At 24.9% G+C, this 22,717-nt stretch overlaps 2 protein-coding genes and 1 long non-coding RNA gene across 7 annotated transcripts; 2 read left to right on the top strand and 1 right to left on the bottom strand.

Annotated features, from left to right (window-relative positions):
* Nucleotides 1-214: 214 nt before the first annotated feature.
* LOC112601185 (protein FAM32A-like) lies at nt 215-2,105 on the bottom strand. Its single transcript, XM_025348659.1, has 3 exons — nt 1,863-2,105; nt 508-646; nt 215-419 (listed from the first exon to the last, which is right to left on the bottom strand). Exons 1-3 carry the CDS (start codon nt 1,925-1,927, stop codon nt 297-299), a joined length of 327 nt encoding a protein of 108 aa, XP_025204444.1. The 5' UTR covers nt 1,928-2,105; the 3' UTR covers nt 215-296.
* A 202-nt stretch (nt 2,106-2,307) lies between these two features.
* Nucleotides 2,308-12,845, top strand: LOC112601160 (V-type proton ATPase 116 kDa subunit a). Of its 5 annotated transcripts, none has more exons than XM_025348622.1 (18): nt 2,308-2,678; nt 2,771-2,947; nt 3,189-3,317; nt 5,346-5,467; nt 5,581-5,673; nt 8,052-8,178; nt 9,987-10,163; nt 10,224-10,436; nt 10,510-10,660; nt 10,729-10,868; nt 10,941-11,180; nt 11,252-11,361; nt 11,452-11,576; nt 11,661-11,779; nt 11,890-11,997; nt 12,083-12,296; nt 12,377-12,548; nt 12,709-12,845. In XM_025348622.1, exons 1-18 carry the CDS (start codon nt 2,562-2,564, stop codon nt 12,809-12,811), a joined length of 2,637 nt encoding a protein of 878 aa, XP_025204407.1. In that variant the 5' UTR covers nt 2,308-2,561; the 3' UTR covers nt 12,812-12,845. The 5 variants fall into 5 exon arrangements, with proteins under 5 accessions (XP_025204407.1, XP_025204413.1, XP_025204438.1 ...); XM_025348628.1 differs by having other exon boundaries at nt 2,309-2,678; nt 5,382-5,467; XM_025348653.1 differs by lacking the exon at nt 5,581-5,673 and having other exon boundaries at nt 2,310-2,678; nt 5,382-5,467.
* A 1,858-nt stretch (nt 12,846-14,703) lies between these two features.
* Nucleotides 14,704-19,917, top strand: LOC112598943. The gene is made up of 4 exons (XR_003114916.1): nt 14,704-15,135; nt 17,643-17,758; nt 19,431-19,527; nt 19,590-19,917. It is a non-coding gene; the product is annotated as an uncharacterized LOC112598943 (long non-coding RNA).
* The last annotated feature ends 2,800 nt before the right edge of the window (nt 19,918-22,717 follow it).

The following is a 22,717-nucleotide window of genomic DNA, read 5'->3' as shown; positions in this document are numbered from 1 at the left end:
TTGACTATTATAATTTAACAAATTAACAACATTTAGTAATTACAAATACAAATTACTAATAATACTATTATTATCAAAATAAATAAGTTTAAATTAAATTGTAATATTTGTGATTCTAAATCAAATACAAATAATTTTAATGTAAAAAGTTGTATGTACTAATGCATATTGTATTTTAAAGAAAAATTATATAATTTATTTTAAATATTATAGACATAGCTTAAAAAAAAAAAAAAACAACATTATTTAAATGTTTACAATGTACAAAAATAAGTATATAATAGTGAATATTAACTCTACTTCGTCCAACTAACTTTAGGTATGTCAAAATGTTCAGTTAGATTATCTAAGTGACGATTAAATTCTTCAACTCTTTGTTTATGCGTTGTTGATGCAATTTTCAAAATTTTTTCTTTTTGCTAAAATCAATCAACCAATAAGAAATAAATTAGTTAAATACTTTTTGATTATTAATAAAACAATAAATTAATGATAAAAATACTCAACCAATTTTTCCTGTTGTTTCATGAAAGCTAGTTCAGCCTTAGTAGAAGGCACATGGTATTCTTTGGATACTTTTTCCTGTTCTAATCCTTTATTAACTTTTTCTATTGCTTTTTCTTTATTTTTATTTTTCTTCTTTTTTCTGTAAAAATTAATACAATATATCTATTAAAATACATTTAATAAATTAACTAATACTAAAGTGAACGAACGTAAATGTTAAGTGATTATACAACTTTATAAAGGAAAATTGGAAAATAATACCATTGATTCTATGATCAATGGTAACACCTGTTTATTCATAAAATTTGATGTTAAATGATTCTACAAAATTATTAACCAAGAAAAAGCAAATAATCATATGGATAAATCATCCAGATGCAAGCAATAATGTTATATGTACCTATATCAAAGAAAAATTGTTAATTATATTCTCTTTCAATGATATTCTTATAAACTATAACCTAAGATTTCTTAATTTATTTATTTTTTTTTTTGTGTGTATGAAGACACTTTCTAGTATAAAAAACGCACTAATCACTAATCTGGAGGGAATGTTTAAAATAACCAGGGGAAAAAATATAAGAATATTTGTTAACATTACAATATTACTATTAAAATAATTTTTCGATAAATTTAGTGACCAAAATGTTAGACAGTGTTTGCTAAAAAAGATTTTTTACCATAATCAATGATTTATTAAGTTCTAGTTTAATACATTAATTAAGGTAATCTACTTAATAATGAGATCAACTCAATATCTACTGTACAGCAGTGGTTAATCACTTGACAACTTTTTTTTTTAACTGAAATTTCAGTATTTCACATCAAATTTATCTGATCATAAAACTTTAGTTGTTGAACAAAAAATTTAGGGGATAAAAAGCTGACTTAGATAGATTTTAATGGGTATTAAAATGTATTGAACAATTTAGCAATTACATCACAATATAAAGTGTGTTTTAATGGAGGTACCAAGAGCAAACAATCTATTAAAAATTATTTCGGTGATAATTTGTTGTTAAAATTATTTAATGCTTACTAAAATATTTTTTTATATCTCCAATCCAATTTTTCAAAGGTTAAGTGTTTTTGGTACCTTTGATAGTACATTTTTAATACAAATATCTTTTTGGATTGTTGGACAAACTTTATATATCATATCAGTAAACAATTAGAAAATAGTTTGCTAACTGTTGGCTTTTGTTATTTCAGCAAAAACTCGTTTACAATTGTAAATTATTAAATTTATAAATTATGAAAAATGCTATACGTTTAAAAAAAAAAATTAACAGAGAAGTTATATTTCGAATCGTTCTTATAATACTTATTATAATTTATAATTAAGATCCACTTACTTTTTTATTCCTGAATCATTTTTCAATTTCAAACGTCCTCCACCGAAACACTCGTATTCAGACATGGTGTAGGAAATTGTTACACAGATGGACGATGGACCTGTTCAAGTTAAATCGTTTTAAGAATTCGGTAGTCAAGATTGTGTTGTTATGATTATTAATTATTATTTAATATTTATTAATGTTATTAAAAACAATTTTTTAACATTACGTTTCTTTAAACTTTTATCATAATATACAATCGTCAATATTATTCCAAAATCTAAATGTGATATCAATAGCAAATTACTTATCAGCTATCAGTGCAGCATTTTCACTGTTTGAATAATAAATCGTCGTTTGTTTATGGGTATGCTCTGTGTTGATATATGTAATGTTCAAGATAATATTCTGACCTAGTCCGTATCGCTATCATATCGCCTACCGTCTCAACACTCCTGTATGGTACTATATTAATTTGTAGGAAAAGTGGGAACCGCCCGTCAGCCACACCCGTATGGAGTATAGATTATAGAATCATCGAACTTCGTGGAGGTTTTTCCAATACTCATCGTCCATTGATTATTGTCATCTGGCGATAATTTTTGAACATCACGTCTGCTAAGTAGTTATTTTTCGTCGCCGTTTAAAATATCTGCTACAACCGCAGGCTTTTAAATCGCCTGTGTATCGGAGAACGCGCACCTCCGAACCGTAGCCATGGGATCGCTGTTCCGTAGCGAGGAAATGGCCCTGTGCCAGTTGTTTTTGCAGAGTGAAGCTGCTTACGCCTGCGTATCCGAACTTGGAGAATTAGGATTGGTTCAATTTCGTGATGTAAGTACACAATATATTATAACAGCTATTTTTTCTTTTAATTATTATTAATCGTGTTTTTATCCTTTTCATTTGGTTTAATCTATGGTTAGTTAAATCCTGATGTCAACGCTTTTCAACGGAAGTTTGTTAGCGAAGTGCGCCGCTGCGATGAAATGGAACGTAAACTGCGGTACTTGGAAAAAGAGATTAAAAAGGACGGAATACCCATGTTGGATACGGGTGAAAATCCTGAGGCTCCTCAGCCCCGTGAAATGATTGACCTTGAAGTAATTTATTAGTTCATGGCATATATTATTATACCTATATATTTTTTTGTATACATTTAAATAGTTGTCACTTAAGAGTTATTTTCTAGTTTCTACTCAAGTTTTATAATATAAGATGATAAGAATTAAAAAATACATTTTCACTATAATCAATTAAATAATTTAAAAAACATAAAATATATATAAATTATTATTTTTTAAAAATTTATAAGTTATTTTGATTTGTACATTTTTTTTTTAGGCTACTTTTGAAAAATTAGAAAATGAGTTGAGAGAAGTAAATCATAATGCTGAAGCCTTGAAACGTAATTTTCTTGAGTTAACAGAGCTCAAACATATCTTACGAAAAACTCAAGTATTCTTTGATGAGGTAATTTTTTTTTAATCTTAATTATAAATATTTGAAGTTATCTATATTGAAGTAGGTTTTTACTATATAATAATAATAATCAATACCTAAATTAAATAAAAAAAATGTTAGATTAGTTAAATACGCATTTATGCCTATTGCTAATAATCAAAATAATATTTCAATAAAATGAAAATGGTACCTAATTGTCTAGAGATTTTATAAAAAATAATATATTATTATATTATAATGATCTCATAAGTTTCAGTATCTGGCAACATCAAATTAAACAGGAACCACCTCACCATAATTGGATCTTAAAGTTTTCATTTGGGTTTCTATCATTTTCTTACTTCACTGCATTTTTTTTATTCTTATGATTTGATTAGCATTTTTTTTTCAAATTTTTAATTGCTTGAAAGTATTATCAAGTTGAGCTTTATTTGATAATTGCACCAATGTAGAATTTGTAAAATGTTCCATTTAGTTAAAGTTAATAATAATAAAAAAAAAAATCATAACTATTAATTAGGTATTTAATTTGTAAAATTATAAATATGTTTGAATTAAATAATTATACTTAAAACAAATTTAGTAGTGATTCTCTAGTGCCTGGGATAATTTAACTAAAAAATATTATTTATTTAATTTAAAACATTTGTCTAAATTATATCCTCCCACTTTATTAAATTTGTTTAGGATACATTTATTAATCTTCTAAAATTTGTTATTACTTAAATAATTTAAATTTTTATATTTTAAATAGTATTTGTATTAGATAAAGTATAAACTATATTTTACTGCTTATCATTTGCATGTTTGCATATTCTGTACAGTTAACATAACTGCACTTTCATTCTCTTTTAACTATATCACTATTGAAATAAGTTATTGCTCAATATTTTTTTATATTTTCTTTTTGTTGATTGTGAAATGAAAGAGAATAAAAAATGATGAAGATGTCATCTATTATATGGTGGAGGTAAAATAACAGAATACGTGTTATTTGACGGTGAAGAAATATGACTTATTTAAAAAAAAAAAATTAAATAAATAGTGGTGTGTTGCCTAAGTATTGTAAATATATAAACTTTTGTTTGCAATGTTGACTAGTATATAATAATTAAAAAAAATATTGCATTCTATTATTACTTTTTTATTTTATTTAAGTTATTATTCAAAATATTTGTATTTCAATAAATTGGAATATTAATAATATTTTTTATTTTTATATTAATGATGAAAATTATTATGTTTAAAATACTTAATTATTTAGTTCTTAACTTCAGATTAAATTTAAAAATGAATCTTTATAAATTAAATTTTTAATTTTTCAATTCTATTCATATCATAGCAATACATGATATCTCATAAAAAGATAAATTGTATAAATATATTATGTCAACATAGCAAGATAATTGTCATTTAAAGCATGCATTTTTTGGCGTGGGTAATGTAAGTTGTTTATACAAAATTAAACTTAAACGATTGAATTATATTATTTAGTTAATACGAAAATAAATATATTTTAATAATAAGAATGTATTTTGAGCTTTAAAAATATTTATAAACTATCTAAATTATTTTTTAAAACTATTATACAAATTATATTTATTTTCAATAATCACTTCATAGCATTTGTTTACTTTACACTATTGTAAAAAGTGAAACTTGAAATATAAAGTTTCTGCTTAATTATTTTATTATTTTATTGATCATTTTTATTATTATCTAGTTAAGCTTCTCATTTTATTTGCTTAATTTTTATTACTGGTAAGCATTAAAAATGTTATTATATCTAAAAGTTCTATAACACTGATTCAATACAGGTTTATGTATTATGTTTACTTATTTATTACATTTTATTAAGCAAATAATTATATTATTTACTCAGAAATAAAATAATGTAATGTATAATATTTTTTTAATGCTTGCTTTTTCATACAATAATTTTATCATATACTTATTATAACAAAAATATTTGTCTGGTGGGGTGGTGTGTGTCCGTATGTCGTCCCTATGCGCGCGCGTGTGTGTATGTGTTGCCAGACTGAACAGCAAATGGGTACCGCGGTTGCTTCGCAGATGGCTGACCCAAATCGGGAGGACGAGCAAGTGACACTGCTAGGCGAAGAAGGACTTCGTGCCGGCGGTCAAGCCCTCAAACTAGGGTACGGTTTTACAATATTTTCATATGTAGTATTGGTTTTAATTGCTATATGCTTTGATATTCTATCCAATGCAATCATGTAATCTGTGGGATTATAAATATACTATTATTTAGGTATTCTGCTCGGTTGTTAATCTGGGGTTCAAAAATATTGAAAAAATCAGAGTCAAAATTTGAACCAGAAAAGGTTGGGAACTACTATTTTAGGTAGATTCTCTAAACGTGTTATTACGATCTTGTGTGTTTATTGACTCATTCTATTTTAACACTTTGTGAATTTTCTTAGTAATTAATATTATTCTTATTAGTTAAAAAAAGTCAGTATCACAATATTTCCAATACTATTTTTTGCAATAGATAGATTTGATTAAATTTTCTAATTCAAGTTGTTTCAATTATTTTATTTATTTTTACTTATTGGAAGTTATATATTATATAGTCACATAGATTTATAACAATACTTAAAACTAGTTTTTAGAAATCTGCTTATAACCAGCTGAATAAAACCATATTTTCATTTTCTGACACTTTAACTATAGCTAAAACCAAGAGTTTGAAAACCAGTTTAATTATCCATGCTATTATTTCAATACTGACGTAGTTGAAACCTTAAATCGTTTCTTGTAAATTGTATGAACAAGATTTTTTTTTTTAAACAATTTTGGTTTCTTTTTTAATTTTTGGTTATATTTTTAACCTAATTTTAAATTTGTGATTTCAGTTATTGTTAGAGTATTGAAAAATGAAAAAACCAAGGTCTTATTTGGCTTGTTATAAACATATTTTAACTCCTGATTTATATATTACCTATTGTTATGTATTATATATTTAATAAGGATAACTGTTAACACTAATTGGCATCATACATTTATTTTCTGAGTGTTTATTATTGAAGTATTAAATACATAGTAATTATTAAATATATTATAGGATTACATTTTTTTTTTAAATATATAAAGAGTGTTTTCAATCAGCATTTTCCCATAAGTAAGTTTCTACTCGTTTTTATTTTTATTTTATGACATATTCATAAAAACTATTCTATTACAACTGATAAACTTAAAAAAATTATTTGTAAATACCATGCCATCAATGAATCAATTAAATTTTAAAATTATTTATAGTATATTTTAATATGATTGAAAATAATTGTTCTATCATTTAATGGCAATTTAATATTATGTTTATAAATAATTGTGAATGTATTTTTTACTAACCATGAATATCATTAAAATATAATATATTGCATTGTGTTAGTTTGTAAATAAGATTGTGGTGGAGGATATTTAAAAACATATTGGTTACACACATGTAAATACCCAATAATATAACTGCCTATTTTTCATTACTGGACCTGGGTTTTCTGGTGCAAAACTGTTAAATTTAATATTTATTTCTAACTTTTATTGACAGAATCTATTGTGAATTGACAAATTTGTTATGTTCTTTAAAATTATTAATTATGTTTAACAGTTTTGGACTATATAATTATTCTATACATGCTTGTCTAATTGACTAATACAATTATTTGAATATTAATAATAAATAATACTGGTTTATGGTTAAATTGTTATGGAATGTTGAAAATAATACGGGTTTCTTAAATAATGCTTATACTTCACTGCTTTGCTTTTTCACTTATAAAATCATTGCAAAACAAAATTACTATATTTCTTTATCGATTAATATTTTTATAAAAAGTTATAACAATAAAAAAAAAATCCCAGATATTCAATAAATTAAAAATATATATTATTTTTTTTTTATGCTGAACTATAGGTAATAAAAAAATCAATGTATTAAATATTTAAATAATTATAAATATATGTCTTAATAAAATATTTATCTTAAAATTATAAAATAATATTTTATCAATTAAAATTGAATTTTAGAATTGTTATATAAACTTCCATGTATAACCTTAAATAAATACTAAAAAGATAATTTCTGATTTAATACAACTTTTAAATAATCTTAAAAATCAAACATTTATTCAAATTTTACGACCATATGTGTGTGTGTGTGTGTGTGGTGTACAATAGCAAGAGGGTGGTTTGCACCCAACAGAATCGATGACGCGGGCTCTTATTAGTGATGACTCAATAGCACGTCAAGTCAACGCTGGCCCAGTGCAATTGGGGTATGTATCTATATTGATATTATTATTTATATACACAACTACACATTGGATATTTACCAAACATAACTATGATTAAATAAAATGTATATTGTTTAGATATAAAATATAAATTTTTTTTTAAAATATGCTTGAACTAAGGGCATTTATGTTTTGCTGTGAGAGTTTGATAAATTACTTTTAATAATTAATTTGAATTATTTCATAAACGCTAAAATAATAATCTATCATTTCTGAGTTGGTGAGTGGAATACATGGAAGAATTGCAGGTCCAGCGCAGACATTGGTAAATGGGAGAAAATTACATTGATCATTCCACCACAATCTTAGTTTTATTTACTTACAATTTTAATAGTCTGACTAATATGGTTTTGTCTTCAATGCTTTAATATGTCTAATAAATGTTAAACTATGTTTCATGAACTAATACTTTACTTTAAAACTAAAGATTTGTAGCTGGAGTCATTCTACGTGAAAGAATTCCTGCATTTGAGAGGATGTTATGGCGTGCATGTCGTGGAAATGTATTTTTGAGACAAGCAGAAATTGAAACTCCATTAGAAGATCCATCAACTGTAAGAATAAATCATAGTAAATTATATTTATAGTAAAATCATTTTTAAAAATGATATAAATTTGGTGTTATAAAAAATAAATGTGCGAGCAGCAAGTTACTTCTTTTACATAGTACAGTAGGTGTTGAGTATACATCATCATTCAGTAGGTCATTTTAGATGTATTAAATTGAAATTCAATGATAAATCATTACATGCAAAAAAACAATACTGAGCAAAGACAGTCTGTCAGCCTTAATACTATACTCTGTCTCATGAAAGAAAGGTACTGTTTTGCAAATATAAACTAATAGCAGCGATTGATGTTGACCGTTGCCCAACATAATCGATATATCAAATTAATAGGGAATGTGACAAATTGGATGCATTTTGGTCGAAATACATTTTAGTTCCCTTTTGGGCCAGAGTATAGTAATTTATTTTATTATTGTTATAATTAATTTAGTAGGTTTTTTTAGTATATATTTATATCATTTATTCATTTGTATTAACTTTTAAATCAAATCAATTTACCATAGAACGGTTTGAATAGATTCATGGTATAAACACTAAATAGGCAGAAATTTAAAATTTTATCAACTATAGTTGATATAGAGAGAAAATGATAATTTACTTAAATTTTGGAATGATACAAATTTCAAATATGTTACAACATTTAAAGAGAAATTTGTGGTTTTATGACTTAACATAAAAATATTTAACACATTGACTACCATGCAGCCGCTGGCGTCTGTATAAAAATAATTAAAATAATTAGGAATTGATAATTTTTAGATTGCCAGCTATTGTCACACCATATCATTTGTAGGAGGCCATACGACCACGGGCTGCTGTAAATTAATTTAGATTTATATTATTAACTTTTCCGTGGTGCTTACAATAATGATCTAGAAAATGTGCTGTGGCATAGCGGGAATAATTGCAATTTTTTTGATGTAATAAACATAATTTTAACATTTTTTTTTTTTTTTGTATTTTTAATTTTTTTTTCAAATTCAATAGTATAAATACAAATTTATAATGACACTAAAAAATTTCCTTGACATACCCATGATAAATACTCCTCTAGTGGCTACTAGTGGCCACATGGCAGTCAATGTGTTAATTATGTGAAAATTAAACTTCAATATTCATAAAAAGTATTGGTAGAATTTAACTTTTTATTATAATCCTTAAAAGCAAAACTTAAATTTAATCTTATATGCAATTTTTAAATCTTAGGTATGAATATTAAGTTTCATACATTTTTAATTACTAAATAATGAATTTAAAAATGTTTTAAAAAAAATATTTTGAATATTCTATACTTAATTTTTTATAATGTTCAATTTTATATTATATATTACAATAAAATAAGTAATTTATAATTCTTTTAAAAACAGCTTATGAGGAACGTTGTTTTAAATTTTTGAGCTTTTAGAACAAGCAGAAATTTTTTTCGGCATTTATAGAAATGAATACAAAAATTTAATGAAAAACTATTTGTTATTGAATTTTTGTAGTAAAAATTAATTTCGTCAAAAACTGGTTTTGAATAAGATATTCCTGTTATCCCTAGTTTTTTATTTATCCCTTAATTATTACCTAGGTTAACTTACCATAATAGATATTAAAGTTAAAGATTAATTTTTTTTATTGCTCTTATAATGATAGATAAATATTATTGCAGAATCAATACATTTATCATTTAGCTTAGAATCTAAGTATAATATTTGTGATTTCATTTTTACAAATTAAATTACTATTCATACAAATAACTTTCTATAAAATAATTATATATATTGTTAATAAAAAATAATTTACTTTAGGGTGATCAAGTCCACAAATCGGTTTTCATAATATTCTTCCAAGGTGATCAACTGAAGTCTCGAGTACGTAAAATATGTGAAGGATTTCGTGCTACATTATACCCATGTCCTGAAGCTCCATCTCAACGTCGTGAAATGGCTATGGGAGTTATGACACGAATTGAAGATTTAAATACGGTATGTAATTTTTAATTTTTATGCCAAATTTTTAGTAAAAAAATTTTTTGCTTATTATAGGTACTGGGCCAAACACAAGACCATCGTCATCGTGTGCTTGTTGCTGCTGCTAAAAATATAAAAAATTGGTTTATTAAAGTTGTTAAGATCAAAGCAATTTATCATACATTAAATTTATTTAATTTGGATGTCACACAGAAATGTTTAATTGCTGAATGCTGGGTACCTTTACTTGATATTGAAACTATACAATTGGCTTTACGTAGAGGAACTGTAAGTTTTTTAAAGTTATTACAAACTAATGTGAAATGTATCTTTTAATTTTTTTGTAAAAAAATGTTAATAGGAACGTAGTGGAAGTTCTGTACCACCTATATTAAATAGAATGGACACATTTGAAGATCCACCAACTTATAATAGAACAAATAAATTTACAAGTGCTTTCCAAAATCTAGTGGATGCTTATGGAATTGCTAGTTACAGAGAAATAAATCCTAGTAAATTTCTTAGTATAAAATATTTCAATTAAAGTTTAATACCATTTGTGTTATTTTTTTAATTCTAGCACCATATACCATAATCAGTTTTCCATTTTTGTTTGCTGTGATGTTTGGAGATCTTGGTCACGGATGTTTGATGTTTTTGTTTGCTGCTTTCTTAGTACTACGTGAAAAACCATTAGCTGCAAAAAAAACTGACAATGAAGTATATACATCCTTCATAAATATATAAAAGTTCGAATTAATCTAAATCATAATTTTATTTTATTTATTTTAGGTATGGAATATATTCTTTGCTGGACGTTACATAATATTACTTATGGGTCTTTTTTCTATGTATACTGGTTTTATATACAATGATATATTTTCTAAATCCATCAATTTGTTTGGATCACATTGGCATACAAATTACAATGAATCAACTGTAATGAGTAATAAAGATTTACAGATAAATCCTTCCTTATCATCAGATTATGATCAAGTTCCATATCCAGTAGGACTCGACCCCGTATGGCAGGTAAAAATATTAATGATAATGTTTAGTCTACATTTTATTGTTTTTATTAAAACTAATATTTCTTTTTTTAGTTGGCATTAAACAAAATTGTGTTTTTAAATGCATATAAAATGAAAATATCTATTATAATTGGTGTATTACACATGTTGAGTGGTGTTAGTCTAAGTTTGTACAATTATAGGTAAGGGTATTAAATTATTTTTACTTTTGTTGATTAACATCTCCTTAACAATTGATTTAAATATTATTTAATAAACAATTCATTTTTTAGATATTTTAAAGATCAGCTTTCTATTTATTGTGATTTTATTCCACAAGTAATATTCTTAACATTCCTATTCTTTTATATGGTTTTGTTGATGTTTATCAAATGGGTATCATACGGACCACAAAACGGTATGTGCTTCAATAACTTTTTAACTATAGATATTATTAAATTAGTTTTATGAATAATTTATTAATAATTGAAAATTCTTATAGACTTTCCTGATAGCCCTGCATGCGCACCATCAATTTTAATAACATTTATTAATATGGTGTTATTCAAAGATGCTGTTGCATTAGAAAATTGTAATACAGTTTACATGTTTTCTGGTCAGGTAACTAAATTTCTTTATAGTTTATGCATTATTTTTAAATATATTTAATAAAAACTTTATGTTTTTGTATTAATATTACATCTTTTATAAATATTTTCTATTTTCTTTAGGGTGCTTTACAAAAGTTTTTAGTCATTGTAGCACTTTTGTGTGTACCAATTATGTTACTTGCCAAACCCATATATATTATGCGTCAACAGAAAGATAAACATGTACAAGTAAATTATTTTATATGTTAAATAAAATTAAAAATATAAATATTAAGTTTTAAAAAAATCAATTACATTTATTACTCGTTAACAGTTAGTTAATGGCCACGCAACAACTGAAAATGGTGATGCAGAAGGTGCTGGCCGAGTAGTTCAACAACCACCACCTCCAGCTGGTGGACATGATGAAAATGAGATTGGTGAACTCTTTATTCACCAAGGCATTCATACAATTGAATATGTACTTGGATCTGTGAGTCATACAGCTTCATACCTTCGCTTATGGGCTCTTTCTTTAGCTCATGCACGTAAGTTATATAATATAGTTATTTGTATCATTCACTATTTATTGTATATAAATATAAAATATTTTTTAAAACATTTTTAGAATTATCTGAAGTTTTATGGAGTATGGTAATGACCAAAGGACTGATTTTGGAATCATGGATAGGAGGAGTTTGGTTGTGGTTTGTCTTTGGTTTTTGGGCAATCCTTACAGTCGGCATTCTTGTGCTGATGGAAGGTCTTTCTGCATTTTTGCATACTCTTCGTTTGCATTGGTAAAATCATATTTTGTTACTATTTATTAAAAGAAACTAATATTTATTTATTTCTTAATTAAATACATATTTCATGCACTTATAATGAATGTTGCGTTTATCATTTAAAAGTATCATATCATATTTATACAAAAATATTAATGTAATATAAATTTTTTAGGGTTGAGTTCCAGAGTAAATTTTACAAAGGACTTGGTTATGCATTTGCACCATTTTCTTTTGAAGTTATTTTAAATACGGCTTCAACTGCAGTTGAAGAATAAACAAAACATTCAAAGGAAGAATGTAGTAATATTATTTTAGAACTATATAGTTGCTATATTAATTAATACTACTAAGAATAAACATAATTTATATTAATTTCATTCCATTTTTAATGGTTTTTAGAATCTTATGATTCATTTTTAGGTTTATCATAAAACTTAGTTTGTGACATAAACATCTAGATTTAATATTTTAAAACCATTAAATAAATACATACTTAGAAACTTAATGTTTTTTTATTTAATTGAATAACTTATAATGTTTATAAGTTTATTAGTAGTTGTCATATTCTATTCACTTAATTTATTTTAAAATCAAAGTTAAGTATATTATAATGTATTAATTTTTAAATATTAATCCATAATCTTTTTACTTGAGTATTTATTTAAACATATTTTATTTTTTTAGTCAATTGAGATTTTTCTTATTCTATTATATAGCTTGAATTAAAATATATTCATTCTGTAGATACCTACTATTTATTAGAATATTAAGGAATATTATGAATGAAAAAGTATAAACAAAAAGACATCATGACGTTAGCTCCTTTACTGGTTTACTGTACATAACTGTAGTACATATTGACCGTTGATTTCCAATATTTTTGTTACTACCAAGCCAAATTTATAAATTTATGATCAATTAATCAATCATTTGGTACTTATACATTATTATAAATTAAAAATAAAGCTTAATATTAAAAAATAATAATTTATAAATATATAACTTTTGGAAGACCTCACAATGAAATGCATAGCATTATACTTAATAGCATTTCTGTAGTGGCATTTTGGTAATAGTATTGTTTTATTAGTAGGAAATGGATGGTAATGTAATAAAAAAAAACTACAATATGAACTTATTTTCATTGAAACATACATAAAAAAATAAATATACCAAAATATGTAATAGTTGCTTAATACAAAAAAAGAAAGATATAAATAAAGCTTAGCAAAAAAAATTTTCACTTATCTAATTCTTGTAGCAATGTAAAATTATATATTCTCAGAGTTTTGAAAATGTTAAGTCTTAAACGGTGAGGATTTTAATGCAACACGATTTTGTACTAAAAATATACTGTCTGATGTAATGAGAGGCATACTTCATATTATCTGGGTACATCATTGACAATCAAGATTTTTTGTTATTAAGTTCTTGATGTACCTTGATTAGAGATTCTAATCTATATTTTTGTTGTCTTATTTCAATTAAAATAATTTTAACCGCACACATTTTTAATTATATCTTATTCCAGTAGACAATAAATAAATATATAATGAAATCTGTTCTCCATTTATCAGTTATATTCACCAACTTTGGTTGAGATAAATGCACAAGCTAAATAAAAATTAATTTAAAGTATATTTTATAATTTATGTTTTATGTATTTTAGTTTTACTATTTTAATTTTAATGATTTATAAGAGTTTAGTTATTGGTTTAGAGCCAATATTGTTATTGTTCATGAGATATCATGACTTAAAATTTAAATATAGGTACTAAAAAATCATAGATGATTTGTTGATTGTGTATATTAATGATGATTGATGTTATTGTTAAACATAGTGCATTGGTATATTAAATAATATATATTATTTACTATTTAGGGACTCCGGAATCCGCACTAGGGAGATGGGTTATATTATATTATTATTATATAATATTTATTATTTATTCAATTTGTCCTGTCCAACCTGAGTACCTGATTGGAATTCAAAATTTCAAAAACAATGGTTATATAGTGAGTAAGTTGGTCAAACCGTTTATGAGTTGGGCACGATTGGTATGACTTGCGTACAAGTGTTACCATTTTGCTGTCCTTTGACAACAGCACTACTGTAATAGCAGTCTGGCGTTTCGATAAACTGTATTATTGTAGTACTATACTACATAGTCTTAGTCTTTACTCAGTAGTCACTACACACTAGTCAGTTTAATTTTTGTTTTTAGTGTGTTTTGTGCGCCGATCGACCCAGTCATGGGTCGCGGCGCCCGTCGCACTCTTTGTTACCGTCTTAGTTTGCCTTACTCATTGAATTAATGTACCTTGCTTCTTCGCCTTTCCACTGGAGTTTGTTGCGTCCGGCATCCCTTGCTTTCTGCTCTTAAGTCTTGACATAAAAATGTCATCATCCAACTATCATTTACCAGTCACGTGCGAATTTCGTTCGCGATAGGTGATCCGCCAATCTCAATGTTCATCTTCTGACGGATGCGGTTTCGGCGTCATCACCATTTTTTTATCTTCGATCACCATATAATTCATTAACGTAAATTAATATTCCAGTAGTTGCAGATTGACGTCCGCCTTTTTAAAAAACTTCGTAAGTATTAACCTCCATCTGATAACAATGTCGTCAATGATCCTTATTTCTTAACCTTAAATTTCCATATTGCAATTAGTGACTCGCTTTTTAGTTTTTACTACAAAATTAATGAAATGCCTGTTTTACTTTTTTATCTGTTCTACTCCCAAGTTTTATTCAATCGAAATCCTAACATGTTACATGAGAACATAACTGTCCGCCGTTAATGGCAATATTTCGATAGATTAACATTGCCGCGTGGTTTTTTCTATTGTACACATTATGGTTTGCTTGCCTTTTTTTTTTCGTTGCTCGTTTTTATCGATTGATTGCCGATTCACCTCGTGTTATGCCTCATGTCCATGAGGTTATATCAGTTTCTCTTACAGGTTACACGACCCGTCTTAAGTGTATTTGTGGCTTGTATTTTTGGTACTCTATTTAATTTCGAATTATCCATTCTATACATAAATTATTTCCGTTATTTCAAGTTTAGCAAATAGCAGTCGGGCCTTCTTCGGTCGATCTGGTTATACATGACGATGATTTTAAAGTTTTCACAATTTGGTTGATAGGAGGTAGTACTTTGATATTAGTGTAATTTATGTTCAATAATGTAAAAGTATGGTTAATTTATATCGTACATATGTATATAAGGAAATGTCCACTCCCCAGCTTCCCGCTAAGTTACTTACTAGTTAAGGACGTTTAGTGAGTGGTAAATTAATTTCCTAACTATTGTAACACTATTTTGTTCACTATAATTAAGTAGTATTGTAAATTAGGAAACATCTATATTTAAGACTTAAATTAAGTACTTAGTTTTAGTTAACAACCAAAATATTTAAGTGTGACATGTGAGGTCAATAAACATAGTATCTATCTATGTACTTAGGCACCTATTTAATTTCATGAAGAAATTTGTCCACTCCCCAGCTTCCCGCTAAGTTACTTGCTAGTTGAGGACGTTTAGTGAGTGGTAAAATAATTTTCAAATTATCGTAACTACTAGTTTGTACATCCTTAACAAATTAGTACTGCAATTTTGAAAACATTTACATTGATGAGTTAAATATACAGTAAAATTCACTTAATGGGAACAAATCATCAGAGACTCGAACAAATGTATTTATTTTAGGCAATATAAATTTGTTTATTGGGGACAAACCATCGGTCATAAAAAACATAATAATCTATACATACCTAATTTTTTATTGAAAATGATTATATTATTTTTATGTAAATTACATTTTATATAATAATCTTATGTTATAAATAATAACAACTACCTATCTATTTTACTTTTAATTATCATTTCTTTATCTTCTACTAAGATAAATTGAGTTGACTAACCTGCGTACACAAATATTTTATCAATCTTTCAGATCTGTGCATATGTTCTGTTTTTATTAATCCCAGTTTGTGTTAATCTAGTAGCAGTAATGTCTCATAAAGATTTAATGTTGATTGAAAATATTTCTGCACTGGATAAAATAAAAGCTCAACTTTAAAATACTATGTCTGTGATTTAGAGAAATTAATATACACATCTAAATCATTAAATCTTGTAAATAAAGTTATTATGTATTAGACTTAAATTTTTTTTTAATTTTTATTTTTTTAAATATCGGTTGATGGGGACAGATCACTGTCCTGTATCCCCATTAAGTGGATTCTACTATACTTAACAATCAATGTGTGTTCTATATATTTATGATTGTTATCAAACAATATAAGATTATTTTTATGTAATTTGTACCTTTTTAAAGAAATTATCCATTCCCCAGCTTCCCATTAAGTTACTTGCTAGTTGAGGACGTTTAGTGAGTGGTAAAATAATTTTCAAATTATCGTAACTACTAGTTTGTACATCCTTAACAAATTAGTACTGCAACTTTGGAAACATTTACATTAATGAGATGAATTAAGTAGACATTATACCTACTGAACATCAAATGTGTTTAATGTATTTATTATTGTTATCAAACAATGCTAAATTAGTTTCCATTTTTATGTACATATGTAAAGAATATGTCTAATAATTTTAAAAATTGTAACTACTATTTTGTACAATCCAATAAAGTAGTATTGTAACTTAAAAACATCTAAAATCCAAGAATGAATTAAAATATATTTTGCTTTAAATATCTTTTCTTTTTTTACATTTTATAAAACTTATATCAATAAGTATGTTCTTTAATATACTGTTTTATTTCATTCTGTTGATTGGTGGTTTAGCTTTCAAATCATTTAAGAATAAATTATTTTCAAATGTTATGAGTATTTTTTTGATAAAGTGTTGGTTGGCTATACTTCTAGATCTTGTAACTATCTAATTCTTATTGTCTAAAATTCATCTCGGTATATTAGAAAACTATATCAATTAAAATGTATTACAATTTTATATAGATGTGTAATTTTTAGATTATGTTAAAGGTTTATGAGATTTTAATAATTTATTAATTTACAAATTCTTGCAACATGCCTATGGATTTAATAGTTGTGATATTTGTTTTGATTTCTAGTTGATTTTTTAAGTCAGTAAATCTCAATTTTTTACATCAGTTGCTTGGATAAATTAACTACATGCTACATCAGTCTTCTTAACTTCTTGGAATAAAGCATTGCATATTTAAGTAAAGTAAGTTTATTAATATTTGTATTATGGTCAGATATATGTACTGTAAGATCTAACTAATCATTATTAATTTTAACTTGAATTATTCTTGTTTTCCATGGAAATTTTAATCTCTAAGTTCAATTATTAGACATAGTTGTTTTCAATTTTTAGCTGCCAATTTAGTATAATTATAAATATTATAAAAATCTAAAATATCATGTTTTATTTTAATAGATAAAGTTTACTATGATGAAAATTTCAGGCTCCCTCATCTGAGAGAACCCAAAATTAAACAATGCAGAATTTACCACTTTTCTGAGTAAACCATTAAAATTAAAAATTTTGATTTATTTTCTTATTAAAATATTTATGATTTGTTTTAAGTTAGAATTTTATTTACTATGATGAAAGGTTCAGGCTCCCTCATCTGAGAGAACCCATAATTAAACAATGCAGAATTTACCATTTTTCTGAGTGAAGGTAGCAAATGTTGTTATGTCAATTTTCTTCAATTTATTTATCAAAAATAGGTACAATTGACTATGATGAAAATTTCAGGCTCCCTCATCTGAGAGAACCCATAATTTAATAATGCTGAATTAACCATTTTCTGAGTTATTAAATAAATATTTACTAAAAGTATAAGGTATTTAATAAAATATATTTATTTAATTAAAACTTAATGATGACTTAAACAGGCTCCCTCTTCTGAGTTAATCTGTTAAAAGATTTGCTGCGGAAAACTGCTGTAATGTCTGATGTTTATTTTATATATATTTATATATATATAATTTTAGGTGCATACATTTAATAATTATTTTTATTATGATAAAAACTAATAACTTTTATGATACATCCTAATCAGAATAAGAATGCATACTGAGCTGTGTGAATAGTGTACTATAATTAGTCGTTAGTTTTTGACTGCTGCTATTATTTGTTGTAGTCGAAAACTGCTATTATGAATGCAATTAATCATAATCCTCATTAAAATTGCTTGCTATATTGATAATTGATAAATAATTAACAAAAAAATAGAAAATAAATAGAGAGTGTACAGTTTTTTGGCATATGTAAGAATAAACGCTTAACCACAAGTGACATAGTATATGATTATCATCTCATGAAGATTATATTGTATTTCACTATGTATTCATCTATGGCATGGTGGTACAAAAAACTTAGCGCTCATCGTGGCAACAGAAATGTGCAAACGCGACAAATTTTCATTGGTTGAGTTAGCATTCTTATTCTGAATAAGGTGTAGTTAACGTCAAATCTATTTACATTTTACTTTAAAAACTCAAACTTCTAAATTTTACTTTAAGTTTTTTATTTAATGACATGTTACAAAATTAGTGTGACTATTAACTAGTTCATTTTTGAAGAACAAGAACTGAATAATATTTTGATCCACCATCATCTAGCTTTCCACTTATTTAAATTTATATTAGGACATTTAATTAGTAGTAAAAATTTTTCCTGTTATAATTAATTAAAACCTTGATATAATTTTTGAAGTTTGTTCATCATATAAGTTGTATATTTTTTTAAAATTGTGTTTTCATGAAAGCCAAAAAAAAATAATTATTCTTAACAAGTAATACTGCCAGTTCAGCTAGCATTACATAAAACATAAATTTATATTAACTTCTCTTTGACTATAAACTAATGAAAATATTTTTTGTTTTAGATCAAATTTTCTGTTTATTTGTTACTCCGTTGTTTATCATATGGTAAAGTGCATTATCTAAAGCTGCTGTTCAATGTAAAATAATTTAAGTTAAGAGGTAATTTTATTGTCTTGCATAATATATTTTGTATCAAAATTGAATGAGAAATATGTTTTCAGATCAAAATCTTAAGACTTAAATTGTTTCAAGATAGTATTATCATCCATATTTTATTTATTTGCTGACTATCAACATTTATTTTTGTAAAATGGCTATGGCTGTGCTTGTAGAAATGGTCATGAGTTCACTTTACAATGAATACTCGGCTTAATGTACCACAGAATATATCTCTCCTGGATTCATTACAACATGACTTAATGGTATATAGAAAGCATTAACACCTGACCAAATGTCCTTAAAGATCACAGGCTCGTCAAACTTGTGTGCATTACCAAAGTAAGTAAAAAAAAAAAAATGAAAATATACAGTTGCGTTTATAAAACTTAATTATTATTAATAAAATATTTTAGTCCTGTTTACTCCTGTTTACCATTAAAAAAATAAAAATAATAACACTACTTAATTTCCTTTTTATATTGTTACCAGTGATAGTATTTAATTTATAGTAAGCTGCTTAATATATATGTTTTTCAAAAATATATAATTTATAATTGAAATATTGACCAATCTAATATATATATATATAAACAGGAAAAGTTTATTGAAAATCAACATAATATCTCATTTTATTATGTAAGTAAATTTAAGTATCTTTTTTTATCCTTTAGTTATTAATTATTATTTATTTATTATAAATTTTATTTTCAAAGAAAACTGTGATACTTTATTTTAATTAAAACGCATTATGAAATTTATCATTTCTCTCACCAGTTAAAATTAAGGTATGAACAAAATAATACTCATTAGTCTAAAATACAAAAAAAAAAGTCATGATTAACTATTTAATTGATGCCAAAATTGCATTATAAGTAACATTTTAGTGTTGATGATTAAAATTATTTATGATCTACATAGAGTATTATTGGTGTGGTTCTGTGAAATAATTAGGTTAAATAGGAATCCAATAATGTGAAGTCAACGTGTTATGAGTCAACTTCACAGTATTAGCTTAAGTTAACATGAAGTTGCAATAAGTGTATATATTTTAATAAGCTTAAATTAAATTATTAATTATAAGTTAAGTAATTTTAATAATAGATAAGATTAAGATGTGATTGTCATATCAGAAGCAGAAGATAAAATGTTGAAAAAAGAATAAAGCATGTCAGATAATAATAACTAACATTATGTATTATATACATTATGCATCAATGTATTGAGCATCGGGTTTTTAACTTATTCACACATCTCAATATCTTTTTAAATTGTATTTCAATTAAAATTAAATTACTATATATTTGGAGTTTTTAAAATAAGTTATTAATTCTTATTATTGTGATTATGTAACTGACAAAGAAAATTTTGTATGTCTAAAAATTTCAGTAATTTAATTATTTCAGTTTTAAATCAATAAATTGATTGGTGCCTTGATATAATAGTTCTTATTTTTATAATGCATGAGCCACGATTAATATTAATAGGTTATTATATTAAGTATAATCTGGTTATGAATTATAAAATTTAAATGTATAATCAGCTAATAAAAAAAAAAAATGTTCATTGATTTACTTAAGTTTTATTTTATGTTTGGTTTCAATTCAAGAAGATTTAATACTATTTTAACCATGGCAACATGATCCCAAAGATTCTATGATAATAATGTTAATTAATTTCTCTAGTAAATAACTGAAATAAATCTGCGTTTAAAAACAAGATAAAATTTTTTAGATGACTTGAATCTCAATTTTTTCTAGATGATTGTAAATGTAAAAAGGTTAGAATTGGTTCTTTATTGTTATGAACATTTTTTTATTACAATATTTTATTTTATCTTGCTTTATTATCAAAATATTGAAGGAAGAAATCTTCACCTGAATTTGCTTCATAGTAACCTATTAAATTAATTAATTAATTAGGTTGGTGTAGTATAGATTCATTCCAATATAAAAAATTTTGAAATTAAATGTGGACTGTTTAACAACAATGTGCTATGCTTCTAAGAAGGGCAAAAAATGATGTCATAGCATTCTATTAGTAACTATGTACTCTAAAACCACGTCCTATTTCTTTTACCAATTCTTCTCTATTTCTCTTAAAAACCATTTCCTCTACTTTTAAAACTTTTTGGTTTTACCTTTAGTTTTTATGATAAAATCTCTGTATTATTTGATTAGTTGTAATGTTTTTAAGATTTAAGGACTATTAAGTATAATTAACTTGTTTTCTGTTAAAAATTGAACTATTGAATAGGTATTAATATTAGCGTTTAATCATTTAAATGTGTTTCGATCATCCTTCAATATTTAACTATTTAAATTTGTTATAAGTTTTAAAATGAAGAATAATAGATACCAAATTAAAATTAAAAGATAAACTCAATGTTTTGAATTAATTTTCTTATGCTAATTATTTCATTTTCATATTTATATTTTTATCATAAATAAATTTTAATTAATAATATTCTAAATTGTAATAGTACTGCCACTTACATAATATACCTGTGATTTATTAAACTAAAATTATAACTTATTTATATTATTTATAAGTAAATGTTAATATTTAAATACCTACATTAAAGTTTAAATTCAACATTTACCCAAAATCCATCAAAAGTTAAAGTATATACTACAACATAATTTTATTTTATTCTATACTATACTATTACTCTTAGTATTATATTTATTCTTATTGTTTTAAGTAAATACTTAAACATAGGGCCAATGACCGGTGGAATTAGATAACATGTTAAATATTGTTAATTAAGACATTTTTACATGTTGTAAGTGTAAATAGTATTTATATTAACTTATTATTAAGTAAACGTTTAGTTATATTGTTAATTAAACAACTCCTAAGTACCAACATAGATATCATGTTTTAAATTCTTTTTCAAGACATTTTGACGTGATGTAAGTGTAAATTATTTTTATGTTGCTAAGTTAATATTAAGTAGTGTCATTAATTTGACCATCTGATCGCCTGAAACTGAATTAGATAACATGTTTATTATTGTCAATCAAGACATTTTAACATGTTGTAAGTGTAATTAATTTTCATATATTTAAGGTACTATTAAGCTAGTATTAAGGTAAGTCATTTATTTGACATTATGCTCTGATCGCTCTATCTTTTTATAGATAGCATGTTTATTATTGTCAATCAAGACATTTTAACATGTTGTAAGTGT

Source organism: Melanaphis sacchari, unplaced genomic scaffold, assembly GCF_002803265.2.
Source record: "Melanaphis sacchari strain LSU unplaced genomic scaffold, SCAv2.0 Contig0_pilon_pilon, whole genome shotgun sequence".
NCBI lineage: Eukaryota > Metazoa > Arthropoda > Insecta > Hemiptera > Aphididae > Melanaphis > Melanaphis sacchari.
This window is presented reverse-complemented; position numbering and strand designations above follow the sequence as displayed.

Bases quoted from the DNA above. Each gene is read 5' to 3' on its own strand.
- LOC112601185 (XM_025348659.1), bottom strand. From the start codon at position 1,927: ATGTCTGAATACGAGTGTTTCGGTGGAGGACGTTTGAAATTGAAAAAT. The intron at 647-1,862 runs GTAAGTGGATCT...TAATTTTTACAG, and splicing joins AATGATTCAGGAATAAAAAA to AAAAAAGAAGAAAAATAAAA. The intron at 420-507 runs GTTGAGTATTTT...GATTGATTTTAG, and splicing joins TGAAACAACAGGAAAAATTG to CAAAAAGAAAAAATTTTGAA.
- LOC112601160 (XM_025348622.1), top strand. From the start codon at position 2,562: ATGGGATCGCTGTTCCGTAGCGAGGAAATGGCCCTGTGCCAGTTGTTT. The intron at 10,437-10,509 runs GTAAGTTTTTTA...AAATGTTAATAG, and splicing joins TGGCTTTACGTAGAGGAACT to GAACGTAGTGGAAGTTCTGT. The intron at 11,998-12,082 runs GTAAATTATTTT...ACTCGTTAACAG, and splicing joins AGAAAGATAAACATGTACAA to TTAGTTAATGGCCACGCAAC.